Source organism: Capsicum annuum, chromosome 2 (genome assembly GCF_002878395.1).
Source record: "Capsicum annuum cultivar UCD-10X-F1 chromosome 2, UCD10Xv1.1, whole genome shotgun sequence".
NCBI lineage: Eukaryota > Viridiplantae > Streptophyta > Magnoliopsida > Solanales > Solanaceae > Capsicum > Capsicum annuum.
In genome coordinates, this window is record NC_061112.1 from 129,213,379 (window position 1) to 129,240,420 (window position 27,042).

Here is a 27,042-nt window from a genome sequence, read left to right on the forward strand (position 1 = left end):
ATCTATGAATTTAAATATGTTGCAATTGTTTATCGGTCGAATGGATACATCCACCTAGTTTGAACTGGACCGCCTAGCCGAGCTTCGTGCACAAGGTGAATGGGAAGATGTTCCATCACATCGAAGAACGCTGGCGGGAAAATCTTCTCCAGCTTGTTGGTGATAATGACAATATTACTTTTCATTCGCACCATATTTTCTTATTTTAATGTGCTGGCACATAAGTCTTTGAAGAACAAACTGGTCTCTGCTATTAGTTTCTATATGTTTTCAGGTAAACCCATAAAAGCAATTGGAAGTAATTGTTCCATGAAAATATGACAATCATGGCTTTTCATTCCATGCAAGATTCCTTGTGTCATATCAACCATCTTTCCCAAATGTGAAGCATATCCATCGGGCATCTTCAAACTTTGGACTCACTCACATATTTGTCGCTTTTGGTCCAACTTGAATGTAAAACAAGCCTTGGGCTTTAGAACATTGTCGTTGGGCCCCTGTTATAAGTGTAATTCTCTGCGGTTGTAATACTCTGGTAAGTCAAGACTGGCCTTAGGATTATCCTTTGTTTTGCCGGTGACATCCATAACTATGTTGAATAAGTTGTCAAAGTAGTTCTTCTCAGTATGCATGGCATCAACATTATGTCTAAGTAAATTATCTGGCCAATATTCGAACTCCCAAAATATACTTTGCTTAGTCCATTTATGTGAAACTTCATATCCATCAAGCCTGTACAATCGTTCCTCGCTGGCTTTGGGCAAATCCTAAACTATTTTCCAGATTTCATGACCAGACAACCTAGGAAGTGGACCATCATGTTCCCTTCTATTCCTCCTGAATGCATTCTTGATTCTCCTAAATTCATGCTCAGGTGGCAGGAAACAACGATGACAATCAAACCATGAATTTTTCCTGCCATGTCTCCATGTGAAATATTTTATTTTTTTCATGCAGTATGGACAAACCATCTTTCCAGCTGTCATCCACTCAGATAACATTCCATAAGCAGGAAAATCATTAACAGTCCACATTAGATATGCGCGCAGATTAAAATTCTGTTTAAGAGAGATATCCTAAGTTTCAACCCCCTCATACCATAAAATTTGAAGTTCATCGATCAAAGGTTGCAAATAGACATCTATTCCGCTTTTTGAATTACGCGGGCCAGGAATAACACAATTCAGAAATATATAGGGACTAGTCATCAACAATTCAGGAGGAAGATTATAAGGAGTGACAAATACAGGCCAACATAAATATGGTGCACCACCAACTGAAAAATGAGAGAAACCATCCGCACATAATCCTAATCGAATGTTTCGTGAGCTGAGAAATCTGGATAAGTTGCATCAAAATGCTTCCAAGCCTCTCCATCAGATGGATGACACATAACACCAGCGGGCCTTCTATTTTCACTGTGCCATCTCATATGAGGAGCTGAGCTGTTTTAAGCATACAACCTCTTCTACCTTGGTATAAGAGGTAAATAATGCATCTCCTTAACAACAATTTTATTTCCAGTAGAACCACGTTTATATCGAGAGTGCTGACAAAACTTACAGAACTCTAAGTTAGCATCCCCTTAAAGTATAACATGCAACCATTTTCACAGCAATCAATTCTAACCGAGGATAGACCTAACTCTGACACCAATATTTTTGCCTTATAGAAAGAATCAGGAACCTCCAAGTCGGGGTCAACTAACTCTTTAATAAAATCTATAATTGAGTCCATTCCTCCTTCTGCAATATTCCAGTCTGATTTAATACTTAATAATCTAACAGCAATAGACAAACGAGAGTGCAAACACCTATCAAAAAAAGGATTACTAGCAGCATGCAATTCATTGTAGAAATTCCCTGCTTCACTATTAGGAACATGTTCAATATTTTCCCTTAAGTCAACCCCCTGTTGCATCTCAAAAGCATCGTGCAACATTTCTGTCATCCTAATAGCTTGATATTCATTATGCCCTTCAGACCTACTACTTTCTCCAACAACAAAGTTATTTTGCGCTACACCACCATGAATACCATGCATTCTTAAAAAGTTCTCGTGAAACCCCTTTCTATAAAGATGTTCCTTTACATCTTCTTCACCAACAAGATTTATACCATCACATCTAACACAAGGACAACGAATAACCCAAAAACGTGTCCAAACTTCAAGTGTCTTAGCATGTTCAACAAATCTTTTCACATCTTCAACGAATTCCTCCCTAATGCCCATTCTATTATCATTGTTCCGGCGATATATCCAACTATAATCAGGATTTATCTACGCATTGAATCAAATTCAACTAATTAGTTCCTACACTTAACCATTTTCAAGTGATTAAGTGACCTAACAAATCGCATTCAAAACAAATAATTTCCCTTTAAAGTCCCTACACTTAACCATTTTTAAGTGACTAAGTGACCTAACAAATCGCATTCAAAACAACAAAATACCCGTTAAAGTCCCTACACTTAACCATTTTTAAGTGACTAAGTGACCGAACAAACCACATTCTTGACAAATAATTCCCCTTTAAAGTCCCTACACTTAACCATTTTCATCCACCTAAGTCACCGAACAAACCACATTCAAAACAAATAATTCCTCTTTAAAGTCCCTACACTTAACAATTTTCAACCACCTAAGTCACCGAACAAACCACATTCAAAACAAATAATTCCCCTTTAAAGTCCCTACACTTAACCATTTTCAAGTGACTAAGTGACCTAACAAATCGCATTCAAAATAACAAAATACCCGTTAAAGTTCCTACACTTAACCATTTTCAAGTGACTAAGTGATCGAACAAACCACATTCTTGACAAATAATTCCCCTTTAAAGTCCCTACACTTAACCATTTTCAACCACCTAAGTCACCGAACAAACCACATTCAAAACAAATAATACCCCTTTAAAGTCCCTACACTTAACCATTTTCAAGTGACTAAGTGACCGAACAAACCACATTCTTGAATTCCCCTTTAAAGTCCCTGCACTTAACCATTTTCAACCACCTAAGTCACCGAACAAACCACATTCAAAACAAATAATTCCCCTTTAAAGTCCCTACACTTAACCATTTTCAACCACCTAAGTCAACGAACAAACCACATTCTTGACAAATAATTCCCCTTTAAAGTCCCTACACGTAACCATTTTCAACCACATAAGTCACCGAACAAACCACATTCAAAACAAATAATTCCCCTTTAAAGTTCTACACTTAACCATTTTCAACCACCTAAGTCACCGAACAAACTACATTCAAAACAAATAATTTTCCTTTAAAGTCCCTACACTTAACCATTTTCAAGTGACTAAGTGACCGAACAAACCACATTCTTGACAAATAATTCCCCTTTAAATTTCCTACACCTAACCATTTTCAAGTGACTAAGTGACCTAACAAATCATATTCAAAACAACAAAATACCCTTTAAAGTCCCTACATTTTACCATTTTCAAGTGACTAAGTGACCGAACAAACCACATTCAAAACAAGAAATCACATAAGATCATGTTGACAGTACAAGAAACAAGCAACAAAAAAATGTCAAGAACAATGCTAGTGAATCGCACAAGGCCACACACGGTTTCACTAGACTTCAATATGAACAATAAAAGGAAGATAACAACAATAGTGAATCGCACAAGGCCCCACACGGCTTCACTATGTCAACTTACCTTTGATATTTTCCTTAATGTCTTGATATTTCAAAATGGCAGCTTCAATCTGCTTCTTGATTCTCTCACGGGAAGCTGCACTATCAAAAATGATGATCTTAGCAAATTAAAAGACAGACTACTGCAATTTTCTCCAAAATACCCATCTACTCTATGCTACATTCATGTTTAAGTATTGGAAATAAGAGAGAGTTAAAGCAATATTTAGTTTTATAGCATATATAATGACATATGAACACCTAATAATAATGTTTCTAATAGTAGTAGCCTTTTTTTTTTGCTAAACATATTTTAAGCATTTTAATGTAATTTTCAGTATTGTTTCCAAATCCCTATAAATAGTTATAGTGCTCTGTATCCCCTGTCTTGAAGGTGTACAATTTATCTGAAGTGAAAATGTCAGTGGGAGAGGGTGGTTGTTCATGTCCAATAGATATAACTATGTGAAAGTGACACATTATTTTATCCAAAAACAAAACGACAAAAAAGTGATAGGCTATATACATAAGAACTAAGCAATTCCATTGGTGACTGTAAACATGTATTTAAGCCTGAAATAACTCTTAACTTAGCTATTAAGAACACCATCTAGTATATTGGTTCAAGTTTGGGATTCTACCACAAGTTATTTGATTTACTCGGTTCGAAATCAATTCTAGGAAAAATAACATAATCATACACCATAACTTACCATATTTATACAAATATGAACTAAGATTAATAACCCTAATCGACCTTACTATCCAATAAGAACAATTTGAGCACTTACCCGAATTGAAGTGATGGAGAAGAGTGGTGGAGAAGATCCTGGCGTGACAAACTTTGAGAGTGAAAGAATTTTTGAAAGAATTGAAGAGAAATGGAGAGAATTTGAGTTAGGGCTTTAGTTGATTCCCGTTTTTCCTTTTCTTTATTTGGGGATTGGGTGGGTCGGGTCGGGTTAAAAGTTGTTTTTAATTTTTTTTAAATAACAGAAAAATCGACCACATGTGGTCGGTATGTGGTCAGTTTTTACTAAGTTTTTGATAAATTATACTTTAATAAACTACAATTAATAAATTAATTAATAAATTTAATTTAATTTTTAATAGATTATTTGTTTAATAAACTGTATAATATTTATAACAGATAAATTATAATATATATATATATATATATATATATATAACGTGTTAATCAGATAAATTATCAACGTCTTACGTTATTACAACTTCAACAATATACGTGTATCTACATTGACACAAAATAGTATATCTATTTCTTCATAAGTATGATATCAATGTATTATTCAAAATATTTTGATATATACATTCAGTTATCGAGCTTTCGATTACTACATATGTCACTACACGAGATATGCAGTATATATATACATATATCCAATTTTAGCGGTCGTTCAAAATTCGAAATTCAAAGCAAATGGTAAGTATATGCTAGTTTCATGATTTAATTTTCTGTCTCCTTCCCCTACTTCCTTCCTCCCCACTATATACCTCGTAATATTTGTCTTGCGTTATTACAATTTCAACAATATACGTCTGTCTACATTATATTGAAACAAAATAGTATATCTATTTCATCACTACACGAGATATACGTATATATAAATTTATTCAATTGGATATCAATATTCAAATACGTACTATATACATCACATACCCAATTTTACTACCCCATAATAATATACTACGTATTTCACAGAAACTCAGTTGAATTATCGGTTGGTTTATCTTATGTCATTAACATACGTTCACTATATAATATGTATATATATACTATATATATACCTATATATACACACACATATATACACATTATCGACTACCCTATTGTATTTCACATATACTCAAATAAATAATCGGTTGATTTATCTTATGTCATTAATATACCGTAGTTGTATAATATGTATATATTATATATATACATATACATATATACAGACACATATACACACTATCGACTATATAAAGTTCAAAATACATACTATATACATCACATGCGTATACAAGTATATTATCCAATAATATAATGCGATGTGTTTCTTATACATACTTACATTACTGTTCGATTAATTATATTTGATTAGCTTAATATATTAGGTTTTGATTACATCGTTCATCAATTCAGCACTACATGATATATATATATATATACATATTATATAGTGAACGTATGTTATATCACATCCACAAGAATGTTACCTTATAACAGAACACGTTCATTATATTTTGATGAATTATCAGTTATATATTATATTATTATGACCGAAATATATAGTAACATAATATATATATATATATATATACACACACACACACACACACACACACACATATTCATTATACAAAGGTTATGCCTATTTAACGTCATTTAACGTATATACGAAAGAAAATGTTTATTTTATATATTGAAATATAAATAAAATATAAAGATTATGTTTAACATAATTTGTTTATTTTATTTGATATATTTTTAAGTGTAATTTTTTAAAAAAATTATGGAATGATTGGTTTTTATTATTATTATTATACTGATTATCTACTACGTGTAATCAATGTAATTTTAAAAAATTATATATATATATATATATATATATAATTATTTTTGATGAAACAAATAATATATATATATTTGATTACATATATATAATTATTTTGATTACATATAAATATTATGTTTAAAAGTATTTTATTTTTATTTTTTAGTTTCAAAACCGACCAAAAGTGGATGGTTTTTTATTTCTAAAATAAAAGAAAAATATTTTTAAAAATCGACCACAAGTGGTTGCATTTTAGAAATATTTTTTTATTATTTTTATAAAAATCGACCACTTGTGGTCGGTTTTGTTATTTTTTTAATATTTTAATTTTAAAATATATAATAATTAATATTAAAGTTATTGGAATATTTATTTTGATATTTTATAATAAAAAGTGATCACATGTCGTCTCTTTTTTAATAAAAAAAATTTAAAAATAAGAAAATAAAAAGACCGACCACAAGTGATCGGTTTTTTCCGACCACTTTATTGTGGTCGGTTTTAGGTGGTCGGTTTTTGTTGTTTTTCTAGTAGTGCTACCCCCAAAAGGAGCCCTACTCATCGCGAATTCAAATTAGTTGAGCTCTAATGAGGGTACCGAACACCAAATAGAAAATTAAAAAAAAATATCAATAAAGATATTGTAATACACAAAATTAATATGCATGCATTAGATATTCTAATCTCTGTCAAACAACCCCATTAGTATTTCTTTTTCGTGTCTAGAGTTGGGTTGACTGGGGGAAACAAACAAATAGGCACTTGGTGTTGGAACATAGTAATTGTATATTTGATAGATTTGAATAATAGTGAGTGACTCAAGAGTGACTCAGTCCAAATAATTGAAGATGGAAATGGCCAAAATGTCATTCTGTATGTATCCTTTAATTTATCCAATACTACATTATTCTGCGATCACAAAAAACCATTGGCAATACGCCGCATATATGCAGCGATTCCTCCTCTAATCAACCAATTATTTCCTTGTTAGGTGCATTACTAGTACGATTATATGGGAGCCAATTTTTTTTTTTTATTCGATATTCGGTATCTGTATTGAAGTTCGATTAATTCGAATTCGTGCCGGATAGGACCCCATTCAAGATAGCACTCTCTAACAAGAGTTTTTTCATATCCAAGGCTCGAACCTGAGATCTCTGATTAAGAGAGGAGCAGCTCCATTCATTACACCATATCCTTTGATAATATGGGAGCCACTTATTTATGATATGTTGCTCAATGTTTTACATATACTTTTATTTCTTAACTTTTAACTTAAATACACGTAAAGTTAATTGAGTTGATTGAGTAAGTAGTTTTTATCGGAGAAATTTGAAATCGACTTTCATCACCAATAAATTTTTTAGTCAGAATTTACCACACAAAATTTGTCTGGTGCAATTTATATTTTTTTATATTTTATAAACTACTGCATAAGAGTGTGTTTATCAATCTACACACATGAAAGATAGTAGGGGCGGAGCTACACTTAGAATAGGGGTTCATCCAAATCTTCTTTGAAGGAAAATTATATAATATGTACATGGTTACAAAAGTTTTTGTGTATATATAGTAGATGTCGAACCTCCTTTGATTAGTTTATATGTTTACTAATTGTAAGCCTCTTAGTAAAAATTTTGACTCCGCTACTAAAAGCTAACAACTACGAAGTTAAATAAATAAATTAAATCATACTTTTAAAAGTGATTCAAAATTATGATTTGAGAGTATATAAAGGTCTATTATTTTATACTAATCGTATGACTTTAATTTGAATATCATTACTTGGTAAATCAACTGCTATAGTTTATTCGGCTAGCTTATTTTTAATTTCGTAACCAACAATTATTCCGTGGAAACTTTCACATCACAGAGAGAATAATTCTCTGTCTATGAGTAGGTTGTTATTTTTCGCCCTTTTAAGCTTTTTAAACTTTTCACTTTATTATTTCTGTTTGCTCGACTTCTTATAAACATGGATTCCTCTTTTGCACAACAATAATATACATCTATAAATTTGGGGTCGTTTGGTGTGAGATATAAGGGATAAGTAATTTTGGGATAAAATAAATGATTATTTTAATTCATTTTTTATTGGAGATATTAATTAATACCAGGATAACTTATCCCATCATTTACACAATAATAATGGAACAAGTTATCCCATATGAATGGTAAAATAAATTATCCCGAATAACCTCGTAATAACTAATTTCAAAATTAATCATCTTAAAATAACTATTTCCCAACCAAACAATTACACTACAACTAATGGTGTTATAGAGGAGGTTCCGTGGGTTTGTTAAGTGGTCACTGAGATGAGTAAAAGAACGTACTATAATCTTTTGTTAAATTACAACGCTCTAAACTCTATTGTTTGTAATTTAATATTTTTAATATTAGTTTTACTAATTTATATTCTCTTAGAGCATATTATATAACTCAACATGCATATTCCCATTTTAGACACCAAGATTTCGATAAACATCAAAATGATATAGGTCCACATGTTTGCCACCTTTTAGTTCAGTCATATTGGTGGGCCATCATCCCACGAGATTAAGATAGGATATCCGAATATAATGGAATTAAATTATTATTCAAGTTAAAAACATTACCCCAGAATATTCGAGTATATCCATAACAAATATAGGCAATAAAAATTACCAAAAAAAAAAAAAAAATAGGAAATGAAAAATAGAAAAGATGAAAACTTTTGAAATAATTGAGCTTTTAAACTGACGTGTATCCAAGCTGTCTTAGTGTACCCTTTTAGAAATTGCGATTTACCCTAACGAATGATTATATGCCACGCTGGAAATTAAATCCACGCGTCATGTAATTTAAATTCGACGTAGACATGCGGGCCCTACATTTGTGGGTACGGTCGTGGTATATAAAGACCAGTTTCCTAAGATTGATCATAAACACAAATATTTTAGTTTTTATTTTTTCTATATCCTATTAGATTATTTAGATAGCAATAATGGCTAGGAGAAATATAGGTCACCGGATTCTGATGTGTCACAACCCGGAAACTGAATTTTCCGGCGAGCCTCCGATTAATAATTCGGATACGGTTTTCAGTTTTTTGGATGAGGAGGGACAAAGTTCGTCACCTGAAAGTGTTAACGATGACGTTTATGTTAAAAATGGAGATCATGAAGAAGATGAAGAAAATGAAAATAAAGAAAACGACCAAGGCAATCAATTCTGGGAAACTCAACATCAAAATTTACAAGTAAGTTTTAATTCCTAATTATGGGGTCTAGCTTTTTTTTTTTTTTTTTCCATTTCCTAATTTTTAGCGCGCTGACCAAATTCTTCAATATGTTTCTTATTTTCTAGTTTTTCTCCTTTAATTAATTTAAATTCATTTTTGCTGCAGGCTGTATTATGTCGTACAACATCGTTGGAATCAAAAATCCGAAGCATTGCTAAAGAAACTGTAAAAGGAGCAAAGCAATCGGAGAATGGCTGTTCTTGCCGGAAAATGGTGGACAACGGCTGCCGGAACTGTATGATGAAAGAGGTGTGCAGTCGTTTACAAAATGCTGGATTTAACTCAGCAATTTGCAAGTCTAAGTGGAAGAGCTCAGCAGATATTCCCTCAGGTAACGATCTTGCAAAAATCTGAATTATAAGAAAAAAATGAAGACTTTTGAAATTTGAAACTATAAAGAAAAGTGCATCGCATAGATTGGAGCAGAGAGTCTCGGACATATTACATAATCTTGAATTAACACTTGATTTTTTACCATGTTACAGGTGAACACACCTTCATAGATGTTGTGGACCACTCCAGCACAAGATCAAAAGGAGAAGTGAGGATAATTGTCGAATTAAATTTTCGAGGCGAATTTGAATTAGCGAAAGCAAGCGAAGAATACAATCGACTTGTCAAATGCCTACCAGAAGTGTTTGTTGGAAAAATCGAAAGATTAATATCTTTAACAAAGATTTTGTGCAATGCTGCTAAGAAGTGCATGAAGGAGAAGAAAATACATGTAGCACCATGGCGGAAACAGAAATACATGCAAGCTAAGTGGCTTAAAACAATCGAACGTACAGCAGAAAATAATAAACCTCAGCTATCCAACGCTGAATATACAAGCCTACTACCAAGACGTCCTAGGGCATCCATGCTTACAATGGATTTGTTGGAAGTTTTGCCTAATTTACATTGTGCTCCAGTTGTGGCATAAAATAATGATACTATGAAATATCATGAGTTTGTATCCATCGATCTGATATGTACCTAGCTGAATTAATTTTTATTTTCTTTTGGTTTTGGGGGGAGAAGGGCGTTATTTTTTCTTCTTTAGGTTATAGATAGATAATTTAATGTTCTTGTGTAAGTGAAAAGTAAGCAAGTTCACCATAATGTCCAATTTGGTTGAGTTGTTCTCGGGACCGGAGCTACCCTTCAAGTAGGTTCATCCGATCCCTCTTTGTCGGAAAATTATGATATATATATATACATAGTTAAAATTATTTTTTAAGTTTGGTTCATCCGACCCCTCTTTGTCGGAAAATTATGATATATATATATACATAGTTAAAATTATTTTTTAAGTATGTATCGTAGATGTTTCCTTAGATTAGTTCGTATGTTTATTAATGAACTCTTTATTATTAAAAATTCTGAATCCGCTACTGGACTTGTTCTTTTAGATGATTAGATCCCGAATTAATTAACGGATTGACATAAAATTCCGTTACTTTGCGATAAAAATGAGAAATTGCTTGCTAGGAGACGAAGTTTTTCCCCCTTTAGGTGTGTTCCGTAATATATGAACAACAAACCGATAAGAGGACAATAAATTATACGTAAATTTATTTTCACCATCTTCATTAAAAAAATTATATATCAACGATATATTAAAAAAAGTGGTTCCAATATATATGAAGAAGGAAAAATATTTTTTAATTTTTGTATATTTAATTGATTAATTAAATATTTTTGAAAGACATTCTTCGATGAACGATTATCCAAGCTTAATCAAAAGCATGGACAGAAAGTGTAAATGGTGACTACCTTAAGCTAAGCAGAACGGGACGAAGGGGCCAACATGTAATTACCTAAACTACGTGGACTAAAAAGTAACTCGATTGTTAAATTCCATCTTTCAACTTATTTCATGAAGGCGGGTGATTAATTGAACTAATCACAAGTTGTTTTTTAATTAGTAACTTGCATCTACACAATTACAACTTGACAACTTGGCAATTTCGATAGTATAATAGTAGAAAGAAATGTTTGGACTACCTAGTACTCTATGCAATAAAGCGTTTGACCATATTAGCCCGTTTCTTGTTTGAACTGGTCGTCACGAGCTTCTTTCATCAAATACTTACCTTTTTGGAAGGGTATAGGAAGATTCCCCTTGCTTAATCAATTGACTAATTAAGAAATTGAACTAGTTAAATAAATCAGTAAAACGAACCATTAGGCCAAGCTTGAGCATTCTATATGCCTACAAGCTTATATATACCTTGTTCAAACTGATAATTAAGTATGTTGGTGGTGATAATACACATATAGTGAAAGTGTTTGCGACTTTAGACGAGTTGACATGGCATTTGACGTAATTAATAAAATTAACGTAGATAAGATAAATTTAAGGTGTTTTTATGGGATTGAAGACATAAATCAATGGTATAAACATTAGAGATACGCATAAAATAATAGTACAACTTATAAGGGAAAATACGATTTCGTTTTCCACTAGAATTAATTATTTAAGAAAGATGAAAGGAACAAAAGCATATGGTCATCGTACGTTGTCATGAAGAAGGCAGTTTGCCGCGCGCATTCTTATCCAAGTTATGCTTCCATCATATGTGGAACATAGTCAGCAAACCAATAATTCTTGATTTTAATTTGATGCTTCCTAAGTAAATTATCAGGAATTGGTTTTCTATCTAAATCTTCCACGTGCCTTATTTGTCGTCTCATGTAACAAACATTTCAGGATCTAATCTAATCTCTACTCAATGAGTTTGTTTGTTTTACCCATTATCATATTTTTGTCTTCTTTTAGGGTTTGTTTGCTAATCGCTGTGAATGACTTCTTTTTCATTATTATATACTACTTAAGAAAATCAAGCTTGGTTGGCCTAGTGGTTAGCTCACTAGGTCGTTTAAATAAGTGTCGGGGTTCGATTTCTGTCTTGTGCATGCAACAACCAATTGATCAGTGGCAAACTCTTAAATGGAGCTCAGATTCACGGAGAATTAATCCTTGACCAGTCGGGTTGGGGGATACCTTGAGAAACCAAAAAAAAATATATATATATATATACTACTTAAGAAGAAAAAAATGAGGGAGAGATTAATATAAACTTTAGGCCAGCTAAAAAAAAATTGGTAACGGTGGAAACCGTAACCTATAGGCTAGGGTTATTGGTTTACCAATTTAGGCTAGAATACTTCAAATATCTTTGAAATTTATCAGGAGTGATAAAAATTAATTTAATTGATCAATATTGAGTTATTGGATTAACAATATATAAATGATGTCTTAAATTTTTTATTGGGCTATTGTTTTGATTTTTATTTTTAGAATTTTAATTAATGATTAAACCGATAATCCAATAAGATTACACTAAAATTATATTTTTATCCCTAGTTATATAATAGTGACTTAAGATTTTAATACATACCTTATTGTTTTTCACGATTTATAATTGTTGTCTTAGTATTGTTGTTTACCTTCTAAAGTTGTTTGCTTAATGAGGTTCTACGCCATCAATGTAGACTACAAATCGACCTTGTTTTTATTTTTGAGAAATCACTATTGTTTCTAATGCATTTAAGTTTTCTACTTAATGAATAAGAAAATAAATTTATTTTAGTAATAATGTGTTTGAATTGGATTTACTTGTAATTTGTGTAAGTTTTTATGCATGAAAGTATATAAGAATAAATGAAAATACGGAAAAAAATAAAAATGGAGAGACATTTTTTTATTGGTTAAATCAAAAAACGAATCGTTAAGAACCAAAAATCGATAACTGATATCATATTGATTTGATTATCAATTTAATATATTTATAAATCGAATCAATAATATGCAAAATCGAACCAACCTATACATATATCCTTAGAGTTTACTAGACGTTTAAAATTTGCCAGAAATATTGCAAAATTAGAATGAACGAGATGGTACAATAAAAATTCAAGATTAGTTATAACTCTTTAAGTTGGGAAGAGTTGAAACGAAAGTGAAAAGGCTAGCTAAGGGGGTCTCTAGAACTGCAATTTTACACGCATGTTTGAGTTGATTTATCTGCAAGAAAGTAATATTTCTTTATTGGAGAAAATTATAAATCAAGAAAAAAAAAAGACTTTTCTAAAGCAATTATTACTTATTAATCAAGTGAACATCTAAATAATAATCCCAGCATATTCTAATCAAATTTGTAATGGAAGATTTAAAAACCACATGAAGAGAGGAATAGAATGTATACTTTGTATCAATTTTTCAACCCGTCGAAATAATGATCAATTTAGCCTAAGTTTTTTAAAATATCAAAAGTATTTATTTATTAGAAAAAAAAAAAATAAAGAATGAAAAAATCCACAAAGAAAGTATGTTTAATTCTTCGGACAAGATTAATCATATCAAAAATTCATATCTATTAAATTTATTAAAAATAATAATAGTAATTTTCTTTTTCGTAATTTAACACTTGAATGTATTTTTTGATAATATTAAACAAGCATAAATTATATATATAAAAAAAAATTCAAATGAGTTAACCAAACATAAACAAGTATGGTACGGTATCAAAACAGTTTTCAAAATCTTTTTTCTACTACTAATTACTCAACCTTAAATAACAGATAAAACGATATATATGGTCAACTTTGTCTGTATCAATTACTTTTACCGGTCCAATAAACTAATTATGATCTTCTGGATTTCTCTTAAATAAATAAATTATCCTTAGGCGACTTCGTCCAAATTCGAGATAATTAACGAAACCATGGGCAGTACGCCGCGTATTTCTCCATTAATCATCAAATCACAACAAATTCTCATGATAAATAAACAATAATATGCTTTTTAATAAACTAAAAGGTAAAATTCAATTATTACTAGCATCTGTAATGGTGGTACCCCCTCGAAGCTCCAAAAACATTATCTGTATTTAGGTGAAGAAGCAAGCTGGACCCACCCTACAACATCCGATAAACTTCGAATTAAATTTTAGCGAATTAAAATAGATTGAAGTGAACTGAAGTGAAAGTTATAATTTAATTTGGTTATTCATTTAGTTTTTAAATATTTAGTAAAATAAAATTATTTTATTTTATTTATGATGATATACAAAATATATTTAAATAAAAGATAAGGTTGCGTACGATACATCCTTATGGTGGGGTTCTTCCCCAGACACCGCGCATAGCGATAACTTTAGTGCACCAAACTGCCCTTTTTTTTTTAATACAAAACATATTATAATCGGATAAACTTGGACTTCCCAACTGTTCATCAGATGTCACTGCTACTTTGAATTACGTATTACGGCAACTTTTGATCGGCTAAATAAATTGATTGAAATTTGAAATAAACTCGCTAATAAATAAGTAAATTAATAATTAACTCAAACTTAAATATATTAATAATTAAAATATTTAAATTTATGTTGTTTTTACTATATCTTATAGATTGAATTTATCAACTCTCATAATAACACTTTCATTTGAATGTTCACGATATTCAAATATATACATTTATGTCAGAAGCTAACTTCAAAATTTAAACTCTTAATTTTTTGATCAAATAATAACAATTTTATTAGTTATTCTCTGACTCTCCTGTATATCAATTAAAAAGAATTAAAAGCTGAAATTTTGAGAAATAATTCAAAATTATTTTTTGCTTTGGAGAAATAATTGACACAGACTGATGTGGATCCATGTTTCTTCTGTATTCCGATGAGTCATGTATGGAATATGGGCTCCACTTCTCATTTTTCATGAATCTTCCTCTGCCACGTCAGACTTGTGGGTCCCCTATTTTTGGGCATGGCCACATCTATATAAAACCAGTAGTTCCCAACATTAATTAGTCACATAACAAAAATTATTTTGGGAGCTGAGAGCTTTTGTTTACTTCATCCCATTAAAGGATTTAGAGGCCATATGGTCGGAATTATGGCTAGGAGACCTCTAAGTCACCGGATTTTGACGTGTCACAGCCGGGAAAGTGAACTTTCCGGCGACCATACGATAAATATTTCAGATACTGTGTTTAGTTTTCTTGATGAAGAGGGTCATCAAGGGTCATCATCACTAGAAAGTGTTGGTGATGATGTTAATTATTATGTAGAAGAAGATGAGAATGAGGAGAAAGAAAATAATAATAGTGAACATGTTGAAGATAGTCAATTCTGGGAAACTCAACATCAGCTTTTGCAAGTAAGTTTCAACGTAACTCCCTTTTTCTTATATTCATTTCTCATGAACTAATAGAAATGCATAATATTGGTTTTGCCTTCTTCTTTCTTTACAATTATTTTTGTGTTTTTTTGTAAAATTTAATTTCCTTCTTTTTTTTTTTTTTTAACTGTTCTTTCGAACCCAAAAAATTAACTCACTTATAAATAAACGTTAATCATGCAACTTTTTTGTTTAAGTTTGTGGATTCTAATCATAATAGTACCATATAGTCTAATTTGTGTATAAGTTTGTGAATTCTAATCATAATAATACCATAGAGTCTAATTTATATATAAGTTTGTGAATTCTTATCTGATGAGTTAGTTTTGAAGTTGAGTTATAGACTGATGAAAGTCTATTATTTCTTATCCTAGTAGTATCATAATCAACTTTGTCAACGATGAGTCGATCCCAGTCACTATTTAACCTATATTGTGAAAGTATTTTTAATAAATGGTTAGAATGTAAAGTCAAAATCTAAAGCTTCTTTAAGCTTATTCAAAAAGAGAATTCCAAATATATTTACAAAATACATTATGAGAAAATGTAACATATTAATTTTTTTGTAACTGTGTGTTTTCAATTCTCCTTGAATGTAAGAATTCATTTGATGAGTTAGTTCTTGATAAGTTAATTCATTCCTTGAATGGATGAATTCATTTGGTGAGGAGTTAATTCATTCAATTCACCATTAACTCACTCTTGTAACATTCTTTGTTCTTCACCTCTATAAACCACTCTATTTGAGGACCAAAGATACACCACCAACAAAGTAAAAAGAGAAATATCTTCCTCCTAAGTTCTCTACTTTTGCTCAATAGTTTTGAGCAACCTCCAAACTCCCAGCCACGAATGCACGTGTTTGAAAGTAGCGGTAGAACTTTGGGGAGCGACCGGCTAGAAGAATTTACGCCGGAATCAGGTCGAAATTGCTTTCAAGACAGTGGCTTGCCACAACACAATATTTGTAACAACTCTCTTACTATTACTAATTCAATTCCAATATCAATGTTCGTAGCATTTTTTTTCCTAACATATTGCACCCCATATTATAATCTCCATGCTCCAAATGGTCTTGACCAAGGTTCATATATTGTAGACGATATGGTGAAAATTATAGAAAAGTTAAAGCAGAAGAGGGGATAAAAAGATTTCTAGTCCTATATTTTTCATCATTTTCTTTTTTAAAAAGAAAAAATCAATACTAATTGGGAATATCTTAGAAATTAATTAATATTTTATTATTGTTGTTATTGTTGCAGTCAGTATTATGCCGGACAACAACATTAGAATCGGAAATCCGAAGAATTACTAAAGAAACCTTAAAAGAAGTATCAGAAAATGGGTACCATAAATGTAATTGCAGCTGGAAAATGATCAACAATATTAGTTGCCAAAATTGTCTAATGAAAGATGTGTGCAGTCGACTACAAAATGCTGGTTTCAACTCTGCAATTTGCAAGTCCAAGTGGAGGAGCTCACCACATATCCCCTCAGGTAAATTAATTATAATATTCTTCTTTAATTAGAATATTAATTAATATAATATTTTTGACATAGACGTTTTTTGTATATATGTCATTTCGAAAAGATCGATCAAGTAATAAAAGGACAATATTTTTTGTTTTAAATAGACATTGTGATGACACCTTTAGTTCTTCTCTATCACACGCAAACTAGATGTACAATATCTTTGTTTCTTGATATTTTCTTCCAACAATCATGTAATCATTTTTTTTTTTTAATAGGTGACCTCTAAGCCTAACTTGATTACATAATTACATAACAAGAAGAACTTAATAACTTAAAAATAGGGTGAATAATATGTTATGACAAGGTAAATGTTACTGTTGATATTACTAATATATAATACTCATCAATTTTGTCTAATATTTTCGAACTAACTGAACTTGTTTCTTATCATGGTTACAGGTGATCATACATTCATAGACGTGGTGGATAATTCGAGCCTTAAGAAAGGAGAAGTGAGGGTAATTATCGAATTAAATTTTCGAGCCGAGTTTGAAATAGCAAAAGCAAGCGAAGAGTACAAACGACTGGTCAAATGCCTGCCTGAAGTATTTGTTGGGAAAATAGAGAGATTATTATCTTTAACAAAGATTATGTGCAATGCTGCTAAGAAGTGCATGAAGGAGAAGAAAATGCATATGGCTCCATGGAGAAAACAAAAATACATGCAAGCTAAGTGGCTTAAAACAGTCGAACGTATGACTTCTAAATCGCCATTATCGGCTGATGAATATTATTCAAATCGATTGCCACGGCGGCCCAAGGCATCGATGCTGCATCGATGCTTACTGTGGATTTGCTGGAAAATTTTCCAAATTTACATCGCACTGTTGTTGAAGTGGTGTGAACTATATGAAGGAAGACATAGACGTTAGCGTTTATCGATTGTTGCTTGAACTGTTAGCTGCTGGAGACTGGAGTGTTCCATTTTTGTAGTTTTGTTATGGTGTGATGTGAGCTGAGTTTGTATAGAGATTAATATTTTGTAATAAAGTACTTGAAAAGTGGTTCAAATTTTTTGGAAGAGTTGCTTTGAATAGTGATTCAAATTACAACTCTATTTCTTTGAGGTTCTAAATTGTAATGAAAAAATGCATTCCAGTTAAGATGTGCGAGTTTACAAACGGAAAAAAAATTGATGCGGTGAACGTGGATCGAACACGTGACCTTCAGATCTTCAGTCTGACGCTCTCCCAACTGAGCTATCCCCGCTTCTTGTTAACGAGAATGTACAATATAATATTATACTGTAGATATAATGCTTTAATTGATAGAGAGAGAAGCAGCACCGTAAAGAACAATTAACGGGGTTTTAAGTCCATATAATAATAACTGTGTACTTATCTCATGTAAACTTGTAAAATATAATATTCTATAGATATTTCTAACAGCTTTCCAACAAATTAATTTTAATCAATCTTTGAAGGTAAAGTTGACCATGAGTTTTAAGAGGACAACTTCAAAGCATCCCAACTCACAAGGAACAAATTCGTGAGCTTTATAGGATTATTGTTGACAACATTGTTATCAACATTTTATGTGATAAAAAATGAATCAAAGTTTTAGATTTCCTTATCAATACAAGAGTCTGTTGCATTATTTCATTTTATTTCATATTTTTGAAATGTATATATGTTGCTTTTTAATTAAGTATATGTGACAATGAACTATAGCATTATTATAACACGTGTTACTATGCATTAGGTAACTCGATCACATTTTGATTTTTAAAACATTATTGGATTTCAAATTAATCTAAGCAGATTACTTGATTATAATCAAACATACTCATATGCTATGAGCACAAATACTATTTAACTTTTCTTAGCAGGAGTGTTACTTTCTACTCATCGTTAAAATTTAAAGCCTATACTGTGTTACCAATGCAATGTTGGGAATTAATGTATGTCACCCGCAACTTTCAAGCGCACTCAATTTGACATGAACGTTTCAATGTTAAAGGAAAACTAAGGATCAATGGAGCAAAATATTGTTGTGTACTACATAATCTACCGATCCTTAACATCAAGAATGTGAAAGGCATCAAATTGAACAAAATTTCAACACATCGAAAACTAATAGCCAATCTAATTTCACATCATCGTTGTTATTAAATAAGAGGAGAAAAGGCAATAAATAAAAATTGTGCACCTTACTCAAAATGCTTTCGCATGACACGAGACTATTTATTTTTTCAGTTTTCTTTCTGAAATGTATCAACCTTTTTGAGCCAAACTGAGCACACCATCAAAAGAAGTGGATATTGTATTGGGCCTCTTAACAGAAGTGAGCTTTATACATAAGCCCATTTGGTCAAAAAAAACTTAGAAGAACCAAAAATGCATGCACCAGCCGGGAATCGAACCCGGGTCTGTACCGTGGCAGGGTACTATTCTACCACTAGACCACTGGTGCCTGATGCTTTTTGTGTAATGTTTAATTTTCTTAACCAAAATATTCAAATGAACAAAATCATTTCTTTACGTATAACATCAATACCACCTGTCCCTATGCGTGGAGTTCGAGGAAGTCTGGACCACAAGGGTCTATAGTACAATTTCTGCAAGAGGTTATTTCCATCGCTTAAACTCATCACCTTCTTGGTCACATGGCAACAATGTTGTCATACTGTGAGTTTCATATATGTTCATCATCAACATATCTTGTGTAATATGAAAAGATAAGGAAAAAATTCTCTATTGGAAACCAAAAATAAGAGAGAGAGAGAACAAATTCTTCCACTACAACTATCAAGGTATAAAAAAGAAAAGAATACATTTATATCTCACAACCAATCCCTTTTCCTATCCCTCATATAAAAAATGTACATGAAGCAGCGTTGCCAAATGCCAATTCAATCAAAGCTAAGATAACGAACAAAAACCAACCAAATGTTAAACTCATCTACCATCCACCAGAGAATTTGTCCAAGAAATTGACATGGAAGATGACAAACCTTCTCTAATTTCTTCAAATGTTGGATGTGAACCATGGCTTAAACTCAAGGTAAAATTGGACAACATTGTATTAGATCTCAAACTCTCCAGAAGGTAAGCATCCATATCCTCAGCTGCATATTCATCGATATCGCTATTACTGTCAAAGAATTTCACCACTTGTCGCATGCTTGGCCTAGCTTTGGCCTCTGGGCTCGTGCATATCATGCCTAGTTGCAACACCCTCAAGGCTTCCTCTTCATTAAAATCTTGACTAGTCCTCAATAGACCATCGAGGGCGTTCATCAATTCGCCTCGTCTCATTAGTTCCCACAGCCAATCCATTAAAGGTGGCTTGCCTTCCTCCTCTATAGGCCTCCTTCCACACATCACCTCCGTAATTAGAACTCCATATCCAAATACATCGGTTTGTGTGGAGGCACGGCCAGTCTTGACGAACTCTGGCGCCAAGTATCCAACCGTGCCAACAACTCGAGTTGTGTTAGCAACTTGACCATGATCATGCATCCTGGCTAGACCAAAATCACCTAGCCTCGCATTCATGTCCTTGTCAAGTAAAACATTGCTAGCCTTAATGTCCCTATGCAACACTTTTGCCTCCCATCCCTCATGCAAGTATAGAACCCCTGATGCCACATCTTTCAAAATCCTAATTCTGTCTTCAAAACTCAACATGTTTCTCTCATCAGATTCAAACAGCCTTTTGTCCAAGCTCCCATTTTCCATATAATCATAAACCAAAATCAGGCTGCCTCTATCTTTCTTGCACCAGCCTCGTAATGACACTAGGTTTCTATGCTTTAGCCTACCAAGACTTGAAATCTCAGCCAAGAATTGCCTTGCCCCTTCACTATTTTGGTGAGAAATGCGCTTTACTGCAACCTCAGAACCCCCAGGCAAAACCCCTTTATAAACTTTCCCATTGCCTCCAATTCCAATCACATTTTCATCAGCAAAACCCTTTGTAGCAGCATCAATTTCTTGGTAAGTAATCCTATGTGGCCAATATTCCAGTTCCCAATCTTCCATATCCTCTTTCTCCTTTTTCATTCTCCTATTTCTCTTAATCAGAAACAATGAAGCTACAACAGTGAGCACAACAAGAACCAACAGTGACACTGTCATACCTGCAATGAATCCCTCCGATCGATAAACTGGCTCCTCAGGAAGCTCGAATGAAGGCAACCCATGTGTGATCAAAGCATCACCTATCGAAAAATTCGAGTTACTAAAACTCCAAGCTAAAATCTTGTGACTTTGAGCAAGATCACCAGTGGATGCTGTGAACCCCACATACATCTCTTCCTCAAAAACCAGAGAAAGATTTAGAGTAAAATCCAACAAAGGTTGCTTAGGCCTTTTCATACCAACTGGTGCCATAGTTACACTAATGTTGAAATCAGCATAATCAATCCAAACTTGGTAATTTCTTCCATTATTCAACTTCAAAGTCTCAAAAGACTCTTCATTTAAGCTACCATCACTATTAAACTTACTGTTCTCATCAGGCCAATAGCCTGCTTCATGAGCAAACATTGATGTAAGAGAATTCACATCAATCCCAACATGGTTTTCACTTATATCATTGAATTCTTGATTCTTGAAAACATCAAACTCAACCCCAAACACATGGTTACTAGGATTCCCATTGTTTGTAAAATTCAAGAAACCTAAATTCTGTGCAGAAGTAGTACCATCAATACCTGTATGTGGCACAAACAAGAAAACTATACCATGTCCTGGTAGCCTGTCCCTGTAAGGTGCCATAGCAAAAATGAAAGATGTTGAAAAGGGGAGAACTTTGGATGAATTGGGCTCTTTTGTGACAATCTTTGAAGGGTATAGAGCTCTACCAATTGAGAAAGTTGTGTCATTTGAAAGAGTAAGTATCCTAGATTCAATTGTTGCATTCCCAGATATTGACACATCTGATTGCCTAAAGCCATTGAAGACAAAATCAGTTTGTGCAACTGATTGATTACTAGAAAATATGGTTAGTAACAGGTAGAAGAGAAGAAACTTTAGATGTTGGTTCATTTTAAGAAAGAAGCACAGCTAATTCTCGTGGAGAAAGAATTATTGGTAGCTGAACAAAAAATAGGGAAATATCATCGTAGTAATAACTACTATAGTCACCAGGTAAATTTGACACACAATACTTGGTCAAATTTGTTTTCCCCTGAAATTGGGAAATATTACAAGAAGGGTAATGAAGCTTCAATGATCTAATGATGAAGGATATTGATGTTGCTTCAATGTGAAAATCTGAGATTATTCTTTAATTTAATATTATAAAATTTAGAAGTTTTATTCATTTAATTTTTAAAATTTTATATTAAATTAAAATATGTCAATCAGAAATAAAAAAAGCAATAAATTTGCTTCAAATGAATTTTTTATATGATATAAGTTTAAATAAATTAAATTTTAATATAATATACTTTCAACGTCTCATTTTATGTATCGTCATTTCTTTTTTAATTTATCCAAAAAGAATGTTTTTTTTTATTTGATAACCATTTAATGACAATTTTCTCATTTTATTTTTACTGGATCTCACTTAATAAGAAAAGATAATTAAAAAATAATCTTTAAGAGGATTAATTTTGTAAAAACTTTACAAAGTCAATATTCATTTTTTAAACTTCATATTCAGTCAAAAGGCGACACATAAAATGAGACGGAGAAAGTACTATTAAAAATAAATTTTAAATGATCAGTCTTGAGACAAGTCTATCAAAAATAATTTTTCTATTTTTTAAAAAAATAGTGATATAAATTGTGTATATTTTATTTTTTCTAAACCTTAGTGAGAGTTTGTTGTTGTTGTTGAAGTTGTAAATGGTCAGCTTATAAAAATGAAGGAAGTAGGAAGGTTTCTTAGGGAGAAAAAGGATTAAAAAGAAATGTGCGGCAAATGTGAAGAGATAAAGAGGAAAAGAGAGTGAGAAGGTGGATTAAGAAAATTGGCGGCTGCCAGCTTCAAGAAAAGTCTTATACAGCAAAGTTTGACTCTTCTCCCTGGTGGGGTGGGGGTTGATTTGTGTTGTACGTTTAAGTTTTACATATTATTTCCTCCGTTTTAAATTATTGATTTTAAATTTTTTAATTTAATTTTTATTTTATTTATTTTTGTTTTTTAAAAAAATTAAAATTAAAATGTAAATATCTTTAATAGGGGTCTATGGTAAATTAATTGTATTATTAATTATTTTTATTAATTAATATGTAATTTCAATTTAGGATGAATAATTTGGGACGAGGAAGAATTTGATAATATAATGTTTTATACTACTGCTAATTATCTTATGTTTATACTGTCAAGAAGCTTTTTCACTGTTTACTACTCCCTATTCGTCAAATTAGTTACTAGTATCATATTTTTTTAAAAAAAGAGTGTATTGGATTCATCTTTCAAGATAAATTGCGTAGATATTTAAAATTTATTGGATCAAATTTATATAAAATTTGAATTTAATTTACATTTTATTGGATCTAAAATTATTTGGACTTAAGAAATAATAAATTTATTTTATTTTTCACCAAGATTCATCTCACCTTGAAGCTCAAACTCATCAAGTGAAGTGACACTCCAGTCAAATTCAATATCAATGAGGCGACGTCACATGTATAAATGATGTGAAGATTTCATTCAAATTCAAAAATCAATCAAAAGTCGTCAAATATCAAAGTGACATATTTCGATCAATCATAAACAATCAAGTCTACTTTCTACAACTATAAATAAGGGGTAACATAGCATTCAGAAAAGAAGGAGAACTTTGACAATCATTGGCGACATTGGCATTGACTATCAAGTTTTTGCAAGGAGCAATCAGCGAAGTTCTTCTTGGAGATTATTCAAAGCGACAAAATATTTTATAACATTCTCAACAATTGAAATACATCTCTAGGAATCTAAACCATCCAATGATTCGAGAAACACGTTACTAAAAGCCCTCAGATCATTTATAAGTTTTAGGAGAAAAGAATCAAGAGATCCACATAATTGTACTCACGAGATTCATCAATAAAAAATGCTTTTCTTCTTTTATTTATCTTTGATTATAGTTAATTTTCGACGCATTAAATTTTTTTTACGAACAAATTGAAATCAATTATTTATCGAAATTATATTGGGTATATTAATGTTCTATGTGATAAGTATAATAAGTACGCAATCCTCTTTTGTCGCGTTAAATTAATTAAAAAATATATACTTTTGAAATATAAATCAAAATTTGCATACTTTCATCTTTGAAAAACAAAATATGATTATTAATAAGAAACGAAAAGAATAGTGGTGACTTCAATTCTTTCTTTTTCCTTACTACTTTTAAATTATTCAGCCAGTTCATTACAGGAAACTCTAATCTTTCATATAAACTGATTAGCGTTGAATTAAACATGTATACATTACTTTTATTTAAATTTGGTGAAGTATAGAAAACCATGCAGAGGATATATTTTTTGTCCTATAATTTGATTTTTTTTACATTGGAAATTCAACGTTAGACTTATTTAACTTTCTTTGTCGGCATCATAATTGCTGATTCAGGATTTTAAAATCTATTTGAAAAAGATCTAACAATTGACGTTGAGGTTCAATAATTCAAGAAATAAACATTAATCAACTAGCTCAGATATTCTTTTATTTTTTATATAGTGCCTAGTATTAATATTGAGGTTAAATTAAATTCAAATTATAGCAAATAGAGTTATTTGATAGTAACACTTTCGCTTAAAGATTTTTCTGTATTTACAAATACATTCAGTTTGACAATTTTTTTTGTATAAATAATTTTTTTTTTAGATTCAGACATTACAAAATAAGTAGTCTTAATCATTCATTTTTCAGATCTAGAAACATTATCTTAATCATTCAGACAGAGGCGGCTCAACATAATTGATGGTCTAAAGCGAAATTGTAAAATGAGGTTTTGAATTTATTTTTTTTTAAATCTATATTTATAACTTTTTGAGGTGTAAAATTATTAATAAAATTGTTTTATAATTGATTTATCTGAAAAAAATTCTTTTTTAATTAATAGTATACTTAATTCATTTGATATCTCTTAAAATATTTTTAAAAAAACTTAAGTAATATTTTTGAAATTTTATTTTTAAAAAACTTCTTTCAGCTAAAACAATAACACAGGATCAAGAAAAATATGCATTCATAAAATAGTAAAATCTTTTTATTTGACCGAAATACATTTTATCTTTCAACTTCTTCTATTCAACTGTAATTGTTGCTTTGAATTTTTTCGCCCCATTAGTCAAAATAATAAATAGAAGGTATGGTTTTCTGAATTACCTCTATTTGTTACATGTTCTTTTTAGATTTGAGAGTATTAAAAGAAATTTTTTAATGTTAATTGTCAACTTTAATCTTAAATTTCTAAAGTGATATTTTTATTTGAACTTAAGAGAAAGTAAAATGTGATGAAGAAAATATTAAGAAATATTTGATATTTTCTAAAGAAAAAAATCTAAAAAAAATAAAATTATAAACCTATAATGCTTTAAAAAAAATGAGGCCTCCAAAAATCGGAGGCCTAAAGCGCTTGCTTCGGTGGCTTCACCTTGAAGCCGGCCCTGTATTCAAATTCAGACGTCTGAATCTTAAAAAAAAACAAATACAACCTTAGAAAAACATTCAGTAAGTCAAGAAAATAAATAAATATTTTATTTTTAAAATAAAACTTTAAAATTTTCGACATCCAAAATTTCAATATATATATATATTGAAACCTTTCAAATATTCATAACTCCTAAATTCTTAATCCGTCACTAACCACCGTCGAAATGTTCCAACTGCCTTACTCATCTTTAGAATTTATCAATTCCAATATTTGACAATTTGGATAAATAGATAGTTATGATGTGTGTTTGAAAAAAAAAAATTGGCCAAAGACAAATGGATGAGGACAAAAGAAATTGGATGGGGACGACAAAGTAACACACATATTTAGAGCAAAATATTTGACATTTGTGAAAACATGTGTCATTGCTTATTCGTACTTTACAAGTACATCCAAATCCATTCTCCATCTCAAAATACTTAAGATTATTTTTCTCCATAACTACTTTTTAAATAAACACTAATTAGAAGAGATTTTTGGTTATTTTATTTTAGATATAATTTTTTATTAAATATTTACTTTATTTATATGGGTTGTAATTGAAATATTTATAGTTTTAAAAAACAATCACACTAATTTTAACACGAAGTGAGTAATACTTCGTGATAAGTAAATGGCTAATAAGATAAGCTTCAGACAATTGTCGATATTTTACAATATAATAAGCTTTTTTTGGTTGAATTAATATTTTTAAAAAATAAAGAAAAAAATGATCTCTTCTAAATTGAATTAAAAAAGAAAAAAATGATCTCTTCTAAATTGAATTAAAAAAAAGAAGTTATTTTTAAATAGTAAAAATAACGATTTCTTATAAAAAAATATAAAATTAAAATAAATTTATAAAGGTTTCAAAAATGTTTTTTTTTTTTAAAAAAAAGGAATGGTGCTCTTGAAATTCACCATGATGAATGTCATCGAACGTCATAACGTTTGGCATTGGATAGTGATATTTCAAACCTATGCAAATATGAAAATTAAAAGTATCAACACTAGTTGTTGTGCAGTGGATGAGTCTGCTCCATCTTTAATCAGAGGTAGAAGATTCAATCCTGAATATGGAGAAAACTCTATTGAGAGTGCTGTCACCTTAATGGGCCCTGCAATGCATGATCTAATTAGTTTGGGCCCCAATACAGATACCAAACACCGGATGGATAATTAATAAAAAAATAAATGGAAAATGTGTGTGTTTTGCTTAGTCAAGAGCTACTTTTTGTTTCTCTTTCAACGTTCAT

General features: G+C 31.0%; 3 protein-coding genes and 2 non-coding genes across 5 annotated transcripts; 2 read left to right on the forward strand and 3 right to left on the reverse strand.

Moving 5' to 3' along the window:
* Window positions 1–9,131: 9,131 nt before the first annotated feature.
* Window positions 9,132–10,726, forward strand: LOC107859382. Its single transcript, XM_016704372.2, has 3 exons — window positions 9,132–9,465; window positions 9,613–9,838; window positions 9,993–10,726. Exons 1-3 carry the CDS (start codon window positions 9,211–9,213, stop codon window positions 10,427–10,429), a joined length of 918 nt encoding a protein of 305 aa, XP_016559858.1. The 5' UTR covers window positions 9,132–9,210; the 3' UTR covers window positions 10,430–10,726.
* A 4,571-nt stretch (window positions 10,727–15,297) lies between these two features.
* Window positions 15,298–18,229, forward strand: LOC107859383. Its single transcript, XM_016704373.2, has 3 exons — window positions 15,298–15,654; window positions 16,938–17,172; window positions 17,608–18,229. Exons 1-3 carry the CDS (start codon window positions 15,379–15,381, stop codon window positions 18,078–18,080), a joined length of 984 nt encoding a protein of 327 aa, XP_016559859.2. The 5' UTR covers window positions 15,298–15,378; the 3' UTR covers window positions 18,081–18,229.
* A 115-nt stretch (window positions 18,230–18,344) lies between these two features.
* On the reverse strand, window positions 18,345–18,417 carry TRNAF-GAA. Its single transcript has one exon. It is a non-coding gene; the product is annotated as a tRNA-Phe (tRNA).
* Window positions 18,418–19,549: 1,132 nt separating this feature from the next.
* Window positions 19,550–19,620, reverse strand: TRNAG-GCC. The gene has a single exon. It is a non-coding gene; the product is annotated as a tRNA-Gly (tRNA).
* Window positions 19,621–19,886: 266 nt separating this feature from the next.
* On the reverse strand, window positions 19,887–22,411 carry LOC107859385 (L-type lectin-domain containing receptor kinase VII.1). The gene has a single exon (XM_016704374.2). It carries the CDS (start codon window positions 22,197–22,199, stop codon window positions 20,106–20,108), a length of 2,094 nt encoding a protein of 697 aa, XP_016559860.2. The 5' UTR covers window positions 22,200–22,411; the 3' UTR covers window positions 19,887–20,105.
* Between the last annotated feature and the right edge of the window lie 4,631 nt (window positions 22,412–27,042).